The 16,347-nt window shown below is 54.1% G+C and overlaps 1 protein-coding gene across 2 annotated transcripts in view; it reads right to left on the bottom strand.

The window, feature by feature from the left end:
* Positions 1-15,920, bottom strand: part of ACAN (aggrecan) — a 35,654-nt gene extending 19,734 nt beyond the window's left edge. For both annotated transcript variants that reach the window (XM_044230976.1, XM_044230977.1), the window contains exons 1-10: positions 15,851-15,920; positions 13,090-13,473; positions 12,052-12,226; positions 10,315-10,442; positions 8,739-9,032; positions 7,139-7,564; positions 5,135-5,309; positions 4,474-4,601; positions 3,234-3,527; positions 1,225-1,437 (exon numbers count right to left, since the gene is read on the bottom strand). In XM_044230976.1, coding sequence (XP_044086911.1) covers positions 1,225-1,437; positions 3,234-3,527; positions 4,474-4,601; positions 5,135-5,309; positions 7,139-7,564; positions 8,739-9,032; positions 10,315-10,442; positions 12,052-12,226; positions 13,090-13,473; positions 15,851-15,920 — 2,287 coding nt within the window. The remainder of the gene's footprint in view (positions 1-1,224; positions 1,438-3,233; positions 3,528-4,473; positions 4,602-5,134; positions 5,310-7,138; positions 7,565-8,738; positions 9,033-10,314; positions 10,443-12,051; positions 12,227-13,089; positions 13,474-15,850) is intronic.
* Positions 15,921-16,347: the final 427 nt, after the last annotated feature.

Below are 16,347 nucleotides of genomic sequence, written 5' to 3'. Positions count from 1 at the left end.
CCATTGGAGTCCCTTTCCTTGAAAACTCCCACTAGCTGGTGCCAGGATCCTGTGCCAAGCTACACACTCTGGCCAAACAGGACTCGGTTATTCTGGTCCCGGTGAAGGGTGAGGAAAAGGCACAGGCAGGCGTGGCTGCTAGGTGAGGTCATTGGGCCACAATCCCACCTGCTCCACTGACACACCCTCACCTTCCGGCATGGAGGGAGGACAGGCTTTTGCATTTCCAGCATAGAGAGGGGTGTCTGGCCTGGCTGAATGGCTTGGGAACAGTGCATTGAATGAGTGACTACATGGACCAGTACAAAGCTCTGATATACTCATTTCTTCAAATGAACATGTCCCTGGACGAGCTGACTCTACTAAGCGCACACACATTACTGGGCTTTGTTTAATTGAGGCTTACCTAAACTGGGCCATAAAACAAATACTCCACGGGGGCTGGGGTGGGGGGAAGCCAATGGTCAGATTCATTTGGGACACTTTGAATACATCACCCCCTCTGCCTTACAGCACATATTAGCATATCAAAGGCACTGAGAAGATCTGCAGTGGAGGGGTGGGCGGGGCAGGGGAACCTGTTAATCTTTCTATAAGCCAGCATGTCCCTAAACTTACAGCCATAAAACACTCCCCCCCCCCCCACATGGTTAGGGGACCAAAGCTTTCATCCCATCAAGTTCCATCCAATTTGATCAGGACAGATGGGGCTCAGGAAGTGCTGGTTGGGAATACCTGGGCCAAAAGAGTGACACAGAAGGAGGATCAAGGCAAGGTGACAGGTCAGAGTCACACTTCCAAAGACCCCTATAGGTCCTTCCCCACTATTGGAGATCTTCCTACAACAGAGTTTTTAAAAGGTTAGAGGATAAAGATGTGAATACAGGAAGACAGACTAAGAGCCCTCTGATCAGCTCAGTGATAGGCATCGCAGTACAGGTGGGAGAAATAAAAAGCAGGGAACAGGGAGTTGTGGGGTGGGAGGCGGGGGTGGGGGAGAGGTGCGTTTTGTGAAAAAGTCTGCCCCTTTTTTCCCTTGGCGGTTGTCCCAGAGGCCAGTTGAGATGGCTGATGTTGCCCACGGCTGGATATGCTGCCAGCCAGCGTCAGGGCTGGGGAAACAGCACAGGCCCCGGGGAAAGAACCGGCGCGGGCTGGGCCACAGCCCAGGGAGACAGACACATGCGACTTCAGGATGCACCCCAGAGCCCTCCCCTCACAGACCTGGCGGTGGGGAAGTGCCCGCTGGGCTGTAGGCTGGTTCCCATTCCGTCTGGTTTTCCGGCTCAATGGTGAAGTCTGGGATGGCCGTCGTCTCCTCCCCCACAGGGACAGCAGCCACTCCAGGCCCCACCTGGGTAGCGATCCAGTCCTCCACAACAGAGGGAGTGGGTGTGCCACCCTCTTCTTCTCCTGGAGAAGGCGCTGCTGAGACACCTAAAGAGAGGCAGGGGGTGAGTCTTCCTTCCTGCCAGTGACCCAACCCAGGGGAACTAGGGGATTTTTGAGGGGGGGCCAGCCTGGTGCAAAAACCTTGCTGGGCCTCGACCTTCACCCGAAGCCCACCTCAAGCCCAGTAAGACGGCTCTGGTCTTCCTCAGTAAGAGCTGACTGCATCACTTACACAATACTGAGCCGCACACACCATCACACACACATTATTTCAGGGCGGTCTGGGGCATGCCTTCTGCAGAATGTATTGTATGTGTAAGGCACTGTTTAAAGGTGTTATGTATATAAAATCATTTTATCCCACAACAGCCTATGAGATAGATACTATGATCTCATGTCCAGATGGGAAAACCAAGGCCCTGAGTTAAATGACCTGCCAGGGCCACTGGCTTGTAAGTGGCAGATCCCGTCTTCGAAGGCAAGTATCTGGTGCCAGACTCTGCTCCCAGGCACGATGCTGCCTTCTTGGGGACAGAAATTAGGTTCCAAGTATGTCTTGGTCAAAAATAGGAGGCTGCTATTTAAAATCCATGAAGTTGTCCTGGCACTGCAGGCGGAAGGTGGGATTTATAGATGTTTGGGAAGGAAGGGGGCGCTTAACTGTTTTGGTTTAAACAGTTGGGCTGTGGGCTTGGTTGGGAAGGAGGTCAAACCTCTTCGAAGGTACAGAAAAGACCGAGTTCACAGAGGGTCGCGGCCGGTGGGGGTGCAGGTCTAAGAACGAACTGGGAGGCTAACTGGTTTGGCTTCTGTTGCCCAGAGGGGGTACTGGCACAAGAGCCCCAACACATCCTCCAGGAAGGGTCTGGCTTTCTTGAGGCTACGCAGTGGGGCTGAGCGTCCTTTGAACTAGGTTTTCAAAGATGGCTCTGGAAGTCTGAGAAGCTGGGGAAAGCTCAGCTTTTATTTTTTTGTTACCTTTGTTTTAAATAATGATACATTCATAGGAAGTTACAAAGACACTCAGTTTTGATGCATCAGATACAAAACGTGGCCCAAGCAGTGACTATAATCTCCACTGTAGTAGATCCAAAACGGGGTGGGGGGGGAATCTCATCCAGGCAGAGCCCTGCAGGGCTTGGCCACGCCCTAGCCACACCCCCTGGGCTGCTGGATGACGTCAATCTCAGAACTCCCACAGGTGATGAGGACTGACTGATGCGGCAGTGGGTCCTCAGCGTGGGCCAATTAGAGCCATGAATTTCTGGTGCTTAGTGAAGAGTAAAAGAATACTTTGACTCAACTTATCACAAACATATTTACAAGCAGGAGAAAACTGGGCAAGGGTATACAAATCAAAACAGCATATCTATATGTATGTATCTGTTATCTATAGAAAAGGTAACATTTACTGAGAATTTACCCAAGCACAATGCCAAGTGTTCTGTACGCCCTCTTCCAGTTTATCTGCACACCTCTTTGAAGGAGGAATTATTATATCACTATTTTATAGGCTAAGCAGAGGAACAGATCAAGTGACTTGCCCCGGGTACCACAACCACTAAGCAGCAGAGCTGTAATTAAAATTCAGGTCTGCCTAACTTTAGAAACCCAGTTCTCACTCACTTCTCTCTGCTGCTCTCTGGGGAACTTTAGGAGGATGTACTTGCCTTGGGGTCCACATCTAAGGTCATGCTAGCTCCAGAGCTTCCCTGCCCCAGAGGGGCTTTCTCCTCCTTGCCCGGAGGGACAGGGATGGTGGACGGGGGCCAGAAGCGGTGAACCCAGAGGAGTCATGCACCAGGCAGAAAGGAGGCTGGAGGAGAGGCAGGAAAGCATACCTCGGAAGCAGAAGGCGTGGTGCCGGGACTGGGGGTCAGGGAGGCCTGTCTGGTTGGGGTAGAGGTAGACAGTTCTCACGCCTGGCTTGTCTCCGCCGCAGGAAGGCCTCGGGGTGACGATGGGGTAACGGAGGCTGCCGTCCGACAGCCAGCCAGCGTAGCACTTGTCCAGGCCTCGGCTCCAGGCGGCATAGAGCTGGCCCGTGGAGGCCAGGGTGGCGTTGTGAGATTCACAGAATGCCAGCGCTTCCTGGAAGGTGAACTGCTCCAGGCGTGTGACGAAGAACACCTCCCCTGGGGGCAGAAGCAGGTGGCAGGTGTGACCCTCATGCCCACAGCCAGAGCAGCTCAGCTTACTGGGGGGTGGGGGAGTGGGGGGCAGGGCAACTGAACTGAGACCAGTCGGTCCCTGTGCATGGAAGCATCTTCCGTCTTGTCTAGCTTGTCCAGTCACTCTTGGGCACCCTCCCTGTGCTCCCTTCCACCACAGGATTCAAGCATGGAGCACCTGAGCACTGGCAGCCCCCACCCCTGGGGTGGGTCCTGGAGCCACTCTTGGGGTTTGGGTCCCCAAACCCAGAACTGTACCCAGGTGCCTGTCTGATTTGAGGGAAGGAAGTTCATGTTTACTGAATTCCCACTTGTACCAGGCCCTTATCACACATATCTCATTTAATACTCACCAAGGGTGATATCAGCACAATCAGCTCCTATTTTATAGATGAGGAAACTAAGGCCCAGAGAGGTTAAGTAACTTGCCCCAGGTCCCCCAGAACAAGTGAGTGGGGATGCTGAACTCTTTCCAGGACACCAGCATTTCCAAAATTGGGTTCATTGGAATAGCAATTTGGTGATGATCATTGTAATTAAAAGAAATGAAATGAAACAAAAGAAAAGATCTTTTTGTTTGTACTGCTTGGTTAAGCAGAGTTTAAAAGGTTTTCTACTGCAGGACTTCCCAGAACCTTTGATTTGTTCCTGGGCATTGGGACTCTCCATGAGACAGATGGCATACTTAAAACTTATTTGTAATAATTAAAGGCTCATTGATCAGCAGAACTCAATGGTTTTTAATCAGTGTTCACCTGCAGTGCTGGGGGAACCCGCATGAACCATGCGGGAGGGAGAGAATGAGCTTAGTCTGAGAGAGAGGCTGGAAAAGGAACAGAACTGGGTGGTTCTTTGTGTGTCTCCAATAGCCCCCTGCCTGGGGCCCAAAATTCAAGAACACGGGCCGTACCTTCGAGCCTGTCCACGTAGCAGTAGACGTCATAGGTTTCTGATGCTGGCCGCACACCGTAGGTCCTGACCCCTGGGCTGCTGTCTTTGTCACCCACACACGGAGTCCGTGGGCTCACAATGGGGTATCTGCAAAGGAGCACAGGAGGGGTGCATGGAGGCCTGTTCTAGAGGCTGGGGGATGCAGGGCCCAGGGAGAGGCTGGCAGGTCTCTTGGGGACCTGGGCGCATCTTCAGTCATTTGGGATCGAAACCCGGATGGAGCTCCTCTTGCAGCAAACTCCCTGTGTGGCTGGGGGAAGGGTCTGGGGGCTCCTGGGGGATTCCTGGCTTCAGAAGAGAGCCCGTCATATGGAAGGGCACTGAGTCAAGCTGAAGGGGCCTGGAGTGGGGGGCCTTGAGGAGAGATTCTCCCGGTCTCCTCGGGGTAAATGACCAAGGACTTAATGTCACCTTGGGCCCTTCCCCACCTGCTCAGAATACGCCTTGGTTCTGGGGAAGAAATTAGGGGAGGAGCCATGGAGTCATTAATTAATTAATTACTGCACAGTGTAGCAGGTGCCCATTCTGCTGGGTGCTGGACGGGTGCTGGACAGGTGCTGCTCCCCGAGCCCGACCGCTCATGGTTGGCTTTGGCCCGGGGGGCGGGGCTGGTCCTTCACCTGACGGTCTGGTCCTGCAGCCAGCCAGCATCACACTGCTCGTAGCCTGCTTCGTAGGCGGCCTGGAGCTGCTCCGGGGAGGCGATGACAGCCCCAGTGCGCAGACAGGCCTGCTGAGCCTCCTCAAAGGTCAGTGAGTAGCGGGTGGATCCTGGGCGGTAGTGGAACACAACCCCTGCTTTGGGTGGGGAGAGGAAGAGAAGGAGAGACCAGGTAGGCTCAGGGCAGACACTGGACAGAGACAGTGACACCACAGTGACAGTGCCCAGGGGGCCTGGTTCTTTGGCTTTGAGGGCAGGGAGGGAGCCCCGGCTCCTTCAGGAACGATTCTCCTTCATCCTCTCCTTCCCTTCCTACCTCTGATCCTATCCTCAACCAAGTTGATTCCCTCTGCTTGTTCAAGCCACTCCTGAAATCCATCTCCCTGAGAGGGCCTTGGAGGACTCTTCTGCCCTGGGTGTCCCCAACCCTCCCCTTTGTCCCTTTACTCTAAAACAAACGCATTTTTTTCTCATTATGAAAAGAATAAGCACTCATTACAGAACATTCGGAAAATACAGAGAAGGCTAAGGAATATCTTGGACAAACCCTGGCACTTCTTGCACCCGGCCCAGGCCCCAGGAGGCGGGTGTCTGACTGAAGATGCCAGCCAGTGTTTTTGTGGGTGTGTACCGGGAGCGTTCTGGGAGTGGCCTCGTGGCTTTTACCAGGTTTTCAAAGGGGCAGAGCCTTGTCCTTGAGCTACCCACTTCCTCTGCCTCTCCCGCTGTGTTCGGCTGTGTACATTGGTCTCTGTTTCTGACCCTTCCCAAGATGATTGACCAGCCTATGTCACACCTTCAAATCCTTGGCTATACTGTCCCACGCCCCTTGCTCTGTCCTGTGGCGGATGTCATCTGTCCCTTGGCACCTTCCCACACAGAGCCAATGGGACTCTTTCCAGTCCTGGCCTAACCCTGGGACCCAGCCATTTGGGGGTTACCCTGAAACTCTGAAATGATTTCTCCTTCCCAACAGATTGTACTCATTGGGTCATGTCAGGCTGAAATCCCACTTGGTGGCATCCTGGGTGTGATGGTGGGTGGCAGTGTCCAATCTGCTTTTCCCCCAGAAGGGGACACCACCAAGCCCCTTACAAAAGCCACCCCAGAATGCCCTTCCTGTTCTTGGATTGGAGTTTGGGGAGCAGCTGAGCTCTATAACATCCCAAGCCTCCAGACCTTTATTAAGCCCCTGGAACACACCTTTCCTAGAAGAAGGGCTGGCAAGCATTTTCTGGAAAGGGTCAGACAGGACATAGTTTAGTCTTCGTGAGCTCACTAGTTTCTGCCACAACTACTGAACTCTTTGGTGACAGCCTGAAAAGGGCCAGAGAGAGCACACTGATGAGTAGCTGTGGCTTTGTTCCAGTCCAGCTCTATTTGCGGATGTTGAGTCTTAAATTTTATATCATTTTCATTATATGACACAAAAGGTTATTCTCACTCTGACTTGGTCCCTCAACTATTTAAAACTGTAAAGCCATCTCCGTGCGGACCATATAGAAACAGGTGGAAAGCTGGTGTGATCGTCAGAGCTTGGTTTGCTGACCCCTGTCCCTGAAGGTCAGCTCTGTGAGGAGCCCTGGGGTCACCTCGTACACCTCTGGTTTTCAAGCAGCTCTGTTCCGTGGCGGTGCCTGATGGGGCGAGGGGGGGCCCTGGACAAAAGGGCCCCAGTTCTTGGCTCCACTCCCCCCTTGATCCATGTGGCATCCTGTTCTGCTTGACACATACTCCCATTTCCACCTACGATTTCATTTGAAGGAAATTCTTTGCGGCAAAAGAGCACGGGGGTCGCTCTCTGGCCCACCTCCTTGTTTTATAAGCGAGGAGAACCGAGTCTGAGGGGAGGAAGGCTTGGCCTAGGTCTCAGGCAAAGTTGAAGGTACAGATCCTTAGGTACTCCAAGTTCTTTCCACCTGCCCCCCAGCCCCCATGCAGCCCCCTGAGGGCGGACACTTACCCCCAGGCAATCGTGGCCGCCCAGACACCTCAGCTGCGCCTGGGGCTGCGGTCACCTGCACGACATGGTCCTCACTGGTGAAGGCGGTGAAGGCTGGGCCGGGCGTGGCGGGAACACCCCAGGGCCCCGTGATCTCTCCAGTCCTGTTCTCAGCCTCAGGGAAGGCAGTGGCCCCTCCAACAGGGGCAAATGTGAAGGGCTCCTCGGGCTCCGGGGCGAACGTGAAGGGCTCCTCGGGCTCCGGGACAGTGGGAGAGACACCGAAGACGGGTCTCACGGTGAGGATCACGTTGCCTCGGGCTTCACCCTCGGTGACATTTCCGGGCAGCGGCAACTCCACGTCAGGCCAGGTCACGGTCTGGATGGTGATGTCCTCCTCGCCGCCAACCCCGAAGAAGTTTTCTGGGATGTCCACAAAGTCTTCACCTGGGCGGGGGAGAGAGACAGGCTTTAGTGGCTCAACCTGGGGCTGGCTTGAGGGAGCTGAGTGGCAGATCCACCTCCTTCCCCACCAGGGAAGGAAAGCTTTCCGTCTCCGTGTGGCTGAAGAATTCCAAGGGATCAGGCCACGAGACACTGACCGAGCGGCTCACCGCTTGTATGACAGGTTCTGGCTAAACCTCCCTTCCTGATCAACGCCCGCTGCCTCCTCACCTCTCTTCTGGGTACCCGGTGCGGCAACTGGCCAGCAGGACAAGGTCAATCAGTTAAGAAGCGGAACTGAGAAAGCTTGCCAAAGATGTGGGAGCCCATGACATGGGTGAAAAGGACCTAAGACCACTGCCTGCCTTGGTCATGAGCCAAAGAGCGACCGGCAAGGACAAGCCAGTCAATCATTTTAAGAAAGAGGAGACGCACAGCGCGCTACCACTTCCAAAAGGCTGCTTAGGATGCTGAAAGGTTAAGAGAGGCTTTGGGGGGAATCTTTGTTACTTTGGCATAAATTCTTCTCTTCGTGTAAAGTCAGGCCATGAAAGCCGAACAGGAAGGAGCTAGGCCACCGTGCTGTCCCAATTTCGTCATAACAGGGACACAGCTCCATGGTATCCACATTATTTTTCCTCTAAGAATTTAGCATGTGGTTGTAACATGAGATAAAAACCTTATTTTTAAAAGGTTTAGTCTAAATCTTCCAAAGTAAATTGTGGGTCAGCACTGTCCCCACCTGCCCACTCTTTTCAATGACCCTGTGGTCCTTCTGCACACTGGATTCCAGAGGGTGGATAATGGTGCCCGCCTCTGGGGGGGGGCATGGTTTCGTGCCCGCCACCCACCCCTCGGACAGCTGGGAACATTGAGGCTTTCCCCGGCTGCACAGTCGCCCGTGGCAGAGCTGGGACTCCAACCTGAGCAAACACAGAGTCTAAGCTCGCTCTTTTAATCCTCTTCTGAGCTGACGAGCCAGGGCGGGATCCTGCTCGGGGCCTCTCCCTTAGGTGTTCTAGGAGCTAGTGACAACAGGGGTGTTGAGACATGGGGTTTGGGCACCTGTGGCCCCTTGAAGGGGTAGAACACAACCCCCATTCCCAGCTCCCATCTTCTGGGCCCCCATTCCCAGAGCACAACGCCGCCCGCTTCCTGGCATCCCTCTGAGCCCCACCTGTGTAGCAGATGGCATCGTAGCGGGACGAGGGGTCCGGGTAGCCTGTCTGGTTGGCGTGCAGGTAGACGGTCCGCACGCCCAGGAGATTGCCCCCACAGTTGGGCCGGGCCTTGGAGATGGGGTAGCGCACGCTGCGGTCGGCCAGCCAGCCGGCACTGCACACATCCATGCCGCCCTGCCAGGCCAGGTAGAGTTGGCCCGTGGTGGCCAGTCGTGCGCCCAGCCGCCGGCACTCATCGGCCGCCTCCTGGAAGGTGAACTTGTCTGGAGACGTCGCATAGAAGACCTCACCTGGGAGCGACGGGATGGGCAGGGTGAGGACCTCTGTCCCCTCTCCTGCCCTGCATCCCCAGGAAATCCATGTGACTCCTAGGCTCCAAATCCTGCTCTAAAGCATCCTTGCTCACGCTCTGCTGTGCAACGTACCCCCTCCCAGGGCATCTTTCCTAGCAGTTAAGCATTGTCCATGCAAGCAATCCTTTAAAAAAATCCAAGTTGTGATGGGAAGAACAGGTATTAGACTTTGACCCTCCCAGTGGTGGTTCCCCAATGGGGGTTTCTAGGCCCCAAAGCATCCATAAGGGCCTCGTGAGCTCTTTTTACTATTTTCACAAACCTAAGCATGTTGGGTCGGGGCTAGGGGTTGGGAGTGGGTATCTGTTTCCTGGGAAGGCGAGGGTCGTCCCCACTTAGTGGCAGCTCTGATTGGCCGTGCCTTTGGTGAGCCAAGAACAGGAACACAAATATTTGCTCCTTAACAGGCCCTGGGCCCGGGGGGGTGAGAGAAAGGGAGCCCCGGGGTGAGAAAGCAGGGGACTGTCCCAGCCTCAGAGTGAGCCAGGTTGTCAGGTCTTATCTCCAGCCTGGGGGAAGCTGCAAACTTGGGTGGGCTGGGGGCAGAGGCAGCAGAGCCTGGAGTGTCAAGAGGTGATGTGTGCAGGTGTGAGAAGAGGTAGTCCTCCACATGCCTGGGTCACGCAGGAAGCTCTGCTTGTGATCAAGTGAGCACCCTTTACGAAGCAGAGAAAGACCCCAGCTTCCTTCCTGCCACCACTGAGGCTCTCCAGAACCAGCCCACCAGGAGAGCCTGGATGACGCTGGGGGCTGGCTGCAGGGAAACTAGAGAGGGTGGAAGGGCAGCCGGCTCTCCTGGGAACTACATTTCTGATGGACCCACCCTGGAGTGGCCTGGGGTGTCCTTTGCAAGGGTGACAAGGCTGGGCTGGGCTTTACTGGTGCAGTGACCCTTGGGACAGCGATGGGCTGGTCAGAGCAGCAGGGGTCCTGGCTGGGAGGGGCAGTCCCAGCCCAGCCCAGCGGAGAGACAGAGACAAACATTCTTGGGCCCAGTAGTGGGACCAGGTGGTTGGTAGGTGTCCACCGCCTGCTGAAGCTCTTTCCAAAGTGGGGAGTGAGGGGACCTGGGGGCCCATTCCATCCCCCCACAGGCCCCCCACCCTCTCTGGGCAAGGCAGAGAGGGGTCTGGTGTGCGCTGCCCTGGGTTTGTGGTCTGCCTCAGAGGAGGCCCACATGCTTCCTAGTGTCACTGGGGAGAAGGGGACAGGGCCTCACCCTCCATCTCCTCAGCGAAGCAGTAGACATCGTAGGTCTCATTGGTGTCGCGGATGCCATAGGTTCTCACGCCTGGAAACTCGTCCTTGTCCCCATAGCAGCCTTCCCGGGGAGTGTGGATGGGGTACCTGCCGGGAACCCAGAGTGGATGTGGTGTGACACTCAGGGGACAGAAGGCGTACGTGGCCTGGGCCCTGGTATCCTCCTCCCATGTGGGAGGAGGACTCACTGGTGTGTTGGCCAGCATCTGCCCTGGATATGGGGACTGTTCGTCTTTATGCCTTTGTTCCCCAAGCTTCGATGAGATACACGTTTTCACAGTCAGTGGCGATTACAGGCAGCCCCCTTTGCCAAATACATATTGGAACCGAACATCCAGGGCCTGCAAACCTTTTCTATAGAAAGGCCAAAGAGCAAATATTTTAGGTCTTGTGGCCCGCAGAGTCTCATCCTGACCCCTCATCTCTGGCACGGTAGCGTGAAGCAGTCAGAGTTCCCACACGACTTCATGTACAGAAACAAAGGTGGGTTGAATGTGACGCATTGGCCACCATTTGCCGACCCCTACTTTGCGTCATTTGAGCCTCACGTCCACCTAATGAGGCAAGTGTTAGAAACACTCCATTTTAACCTGGAAAAAACTGGGCCCTGAGATGATAAACAATTTGCCCAAGGTCACACAGCTTATAAGTGTCTGAGCTGAGTTTTGAGCCCAGCTCTTTCTGAGGCCATAGGGCGGGCTCTTGCACTCTGCTAGGCTGCTGTCTTGTCTTGTCTTCCTGCTGATAGCCTTTGTGTCCTAAGATCTGAAAGATCTACCCCAAGATTGTGAAGATATTTTCCTTTGTTTTCTTCTGGAGGTTGTGTGGTTCCGGCTCTTCCATTCAGTGCTCTGACCCACCCTGAATGCATGTCTCATCCCGCCTCAACAGGCTCTCAGGGCTTGAGATCCCTCGAGGGCAGAGCTCTGTCTGTGCGGCTGGGCTACGCATCCCTCAGCAGCCGCCCGCACGGAAAAAAAGCACCAGAAAGCTTAATTTATGTCTTGCCTTGTTAAAAACAACAACAACAAAAAGGCAAGGGTTTTACAAAAAAACCACAAAACACCAAAGCCTCAAGAAACTGCAGAGATCATGGCAAAGGGGCACAGGGGTAGGAAGGGTAATGATGGGTCATTTGCTCATTTAGGGTGAAGTTACCAGCAGCTCCTGACTCTGCCACAGGGCAGACGGACAAGGATCTAGACAGGTCAGGAGTCTTCCATCAGCAGAGCCAGACACTGTCATCGGACGTTCCAGAATGTGTCGTGACCACCCCAGGGCTCCTATCTGAGATGGTCTGGGACAAGGGGCACAGTTGCTTTATTGCTCACGCTACATTTTCAAATGAATACAATAAGCCCCTTTTTAAAAAAAAAACTAAGGCACAGCTTTCTGTGCAAGTTCTATATTCTTTTAAAATTCCTTGCAGCCACTAAAAGTATTTGCCCGGGAGCACTGGAGCTTTCTGGAAAAGCACGTGGTGAATTTCTTGCATGCAGCATAGCTGACCCATGATTGTATCTTTCCTCATAGCTCAACTGGATGGCCCCAAATCGAATACTTGCTCCCGAACAACGACATAAGGATGGTTAGAGTAGGCTGAGGCATTGCTCCAGCCCCAGCCCAGGCTGGCCACAGCATCACGGCAGCCCCACGCCCGGGCTGCCCGACTCTGCATGTGGCCCTGGCGGCATACCTGACAGTCTGGTCGGCCAGCCAGCCGGCGTCACACTGGTGGAAGCCGTCCTCGTAGGCGGCCTGCAGCTGCTCGGGGGTGGCAATGATGGCACTGTTCTGCAGGCAGGCCCGCTGCGCCCTGTCAAAGTCCAGCGTGTAGCGCGTGGAGATGGCTCTGTAATGGAACACAATGCCTGCAAGACACACGCAGGTGGGAGAGCAGGTCAGGCACAGTCTCCTGTCATCAAAGTCCTTGAAGACTTATGGCTACGGTCAAGGGGCCTGGTCTGGGCATCTAGCAGATGCGCTGATCTCCCCACATTCACATGTGGTCCTTCTGCCTTTGCTAAAATACCTCTAGTGACGGGGACCTCACTACCTTACAGAGGACCTGTTTTGAATATCTGATAATTCTGATAATCAGAAAGTTCTTGAATTGAACTAAAATCTGCCTTCTTTTACTTTTTTTTTGTGGCACTCCCAGGCCCCATATTTTCTTCAGGGAAAGAGACACTTAGAGCTCCAAGTATCTTCAGCCCAGGGGCATCCTAGTGGGAACCCTATCCTCAAACTAACCAAACTAACCTTGGGCCAGGGAGAGAAAGGGAACCAGGGAGGCTTCATCCCTTTCTCTGGCTTCTGGAGCTGAGAATGGGTCTGGGGTGGGAGGTGGGGGAGGGAAAAGACATCTGGATGAAGAGTCAGGAGACCACTCTGGCTCGCTTCCAGGGAAACGTCAGGCAGATCACCTAACCTCAGTTTGCTTATCTGTAAAATGGGGATGATCACGGAATCATGGGATTGTAGCAAAGCACAAACTTTCATTTACATGTGATGATGGCCAAGATGTTTTTAAGTCCCTCAAAGTCCAGAGAGAATGACAGTCCCATCTCTGTGTTAGAGACACAACTGAAGTTAAGTGACTTGACTCAGGTGGGTGGAAGCTGGTGGGGTAGGAGCCGGGATTTGAAAACCAGCCTGCCTGCATCCACTCCAGGGGTCATACCATTCTGGTTCTTTCCCCAGGTGAAGCAGTGTCCCTGTGGGACGTTCTCACCTTTCACCACGACCTCTACGGTAGCCTCGCTGTCCTCAATGCCGTGCATAACCTCACAGCGGTAGATCCCAGAGTCATTGGAGCGAAGGTTCTGGATTTCCAAGGTGGCATCGCTGGGAATGGCCGGGTAGTTGGGCAGCGAGACCTTGTCTTGGTAGGCACTGTTGACCCGCACCTGTCCTTCCGTGGCTACCAACAGGACCACTTCCTTCTCCTTGGAAATGCGGCTCCACTTAATTCTCGGGGCGAGGGGGGCAGTGGAGGGGGCGGTGGTCACAGGATGCATGGGGTCGATGAAGTAGCAGGGGATGCTGAGGGAGTTCCCCAGGAGGACCCGCAGAGGGGACGGTTCAGGGATGCTGACACTCAGTGAGTTGTCAGGGTCTGTGGGGCAGGGACAGAGCTGTTAGTGACTGGAGAGGACCACCCAGCCTCCTGGTCAGTTCTGGAAATGACAAAATCCCGTGAGTGCGTCTGTATTTACGGTGTGTGTGTGGGACACTCCTGTACCATCTGGAATTCTGGGAAGCTTTGCAACACCTTTTCCAGAGCAACCTTCCTCAAGAACCCCGGTCTCCTCACCTCAAGACAGGAACTATGGGACTGGAAAAGGGCTGCAGGGAGGGCAAAGAAAACTTTAGAGCTGAGATTCTGCCTCTCTGTTTCTCAACCTGGGGTACCCCAGGGGATACCAAGCCATAAGAGAAAAAGGACTCCCATCTTCCTGAAATGACAACTTAAAGATTTGGGGGAAAATCACTTCCGGGCAGGAAAAATTGTGATGAGGAAGAAAAACAAATCCACATGATGTTTAAAGCTCATATGCAAAATGACAGACACTTGAGGTCTGCTTTGGACGCCATCCCGTCTTTGTGGAAGGACAAGGCATTTTCTCCTGCTGTTGGGGACTCAGGGATAGGGGGCCAGCTGGAGAAGCGTCAGAGAAGAGTAGACATTCATGTACGTCCACAAAAAGTCAGAGAGGGGTGGGTGTTGAGAGTGGCATATGATCAGCTCCTCAAAAAATCCTGGAGAGTATTGGTAGGGAAGATGTCACATGTTTACCAAATCCACTTAGAAGTAAAAGATCTTCCTGGAATGGGAAAGAAACAGCTTTTGCAAAAATAGCACCTTTCACGGCAGGTCATAGACTTATGGGGCCCTTTTTTTTTTTTTTCCAGGAGATCCTACAGGTTGAAAATAAAAATGTCTCAGATATTTGTGGTGGTAAATACGTAACAGGGCAAGGACGGGGGGGCAGGGAAGTTTGGGGGGCCCAGCCCTAAGCTCTGAGGTTCTGGGCAGCCACTATTAGGTCCTTCCACAAAAAATCTCCCTCTGAATGCTCAGCCCTCACCCCACAACACAGCATGGTTTTAGAGCTGGCTGTTCTCCGGTTCTCCCGGGAGAGCTAAAAGTGACTGCAGGGCCCAACACTGCAGTTTTTAAAGCTCTCATGTGACCCTATGAACTGGTTTGCCTGTGTGGGCAAACCACCCAGGTTACAGCCAAGGGCTGGATATTTGTGGGTCCCCGAGCGAGAGTACAGTTGGAGACCCATACATCCTACGTATAAATATTTAAAAGTTATAAATCAAGTCCACAGATTGTTAAATAAAATATGCTCTATCTTCTTATTTGACAATGATACCTTTCAAAAATGAAAAGCCAGATTCTAATTTAGAATTCTTGGATTCCCTAGCGTTTTGCACTGGACTCTGGTGGCCAAGCAGGAGGCCGCCTTCTTTGCCAGTTCTCTGCACCGTGAGGGGTCTGCGCTTATCCCAGCCCTCACACCCCAGCTCTGTCCACACCGCACACAAACAGCCACCCCTTGACCTCTCCCTCAGGCCTGGGACGGCTTTCACCAAGAGCATGGTCCTCCCTCTTGGAGGATGGGTCCTGGAAGTGGCTTGGGTCCACGTGGGCAGGTAATTTGGGGCATGCTGGGTATCCAGAGTGTGGTCTAAAGGGAGAGAGCCTCGATCTGGATGGACATGTCCCTACAGACCCCTCATCCTTTAAGGAGCACTGGGGCTGGAGGAGGGCCGGAGGGAAGCCTGAAAGTGCATGGCCCAGAGCAGGGGCCTCTCCTGCCTAGGTCTAAGGGAGATACAGCACACTTTGGGGCCAACCCGTCCTGCAGTCAGGGGGCAGTTCATTTACTTGGTTGAGGGCTCCATGACCAGAAACCCACCACGTGCCTGCCATATGCGAAAGACCCCGCAGGGTCTTCCCGAGGACGGTTTGCCAAGAAAAACAAAGACCTGCGTGAGGCGTTGGGGACTTCTTACTGCTTCTCAAGGAATTTTCTCTTCTTTGATGTTCCAGCAGATCCTTCCTTGGCAGCTTTTCCTCTCTGGGCTTATCTATAATCCCGCCCCAACCCCAAGCTCAGCGTGTGGCGGTTTAAGGTAAGAGCCACAGAGAAGAGACGGGAAGATGGATACCCGCCAGGAGCTCCCCCTCTCCGCTGCCCATCTGCGAGGACGGCCAGGAGCGGACCAGCGCCAGGGCTCCAGGGCGCATGCGCGTGCGTGCGTGCGTGCGTGCGTGCGTGCGTGCGTTCAGGTGCGCGGGTGCGCTCCCCGCGCAGCGAGGCTTGCCTTCCATAGGGAAGGGGCAGGCAGGGCCGGGAAAAGGCCGGGAAGGGGGAGCTTGTATCCCTGGGAGCAGCAGCACTCAGTTCGGGACCTAGTACCCGGAATCCAGTCTTCTGCGGCTGCTGGATGTGCGAGGCACGCGCGGGGAGTGTCCTTACCTGAAGCTTCTAGGGAGCTGACGGCTGTGATGACTCTCAGAGTCACAAACACCAGGAGTAAAGTGGTCATAGTTCACCTGCAAGAAGGGAGGCGGAGGGGTTAGTTGGAGGTTCAGATATGGTGAGATTGGGGGGTCACGTGGCACAGGACACAAGGCGATCAATTCCACGGGCGGAGATCTGACATCCCAGCAAGATAAGGCGGCTGCGTGTAGGTTCCAGGGGTGTCTCCTCCAAGAATCCTCTCTCCGTAAAGCCTCCACGGATGTCTCCGTTTGATGACACGTGCGAGGCTGGAAACCTCCTCCTGTCTCTTCTAGGCCACGTCCCACCTTCTGACCTGTAAAGGCTGTGTCTGAAGGATCCCTGTGATGGTTGATGTCATGTCGACTTGACTGGACCCTGGGCTGCTCAGATATTTGTTCAAACATCATTTTGGGTGCGTCTCTGGGGGTGTTTTTGGATCAGGTGAACATTTAAGTTGGTAACTAAGTAAA

This window comes from Neovison vison, chromosome 13, assembly GCF_020171115.1.
Source record: "Neovison vison isolate M4711 chromosome 13, ASM_NN_V1, whole genome shotgun sequence".
NCBI classification, from domain to species: domain Eukaryota; kingdom Metazoa; phylum Chordata; class Mammalia; order Carnivora; family Mustelidae; genus Neogale; species Neogale vison.
The sequence above is the reverse complement of the archived record's forward strand: the minus strand, read 5'-3'. Positions and strand labels throughout refer to the sequence as shown.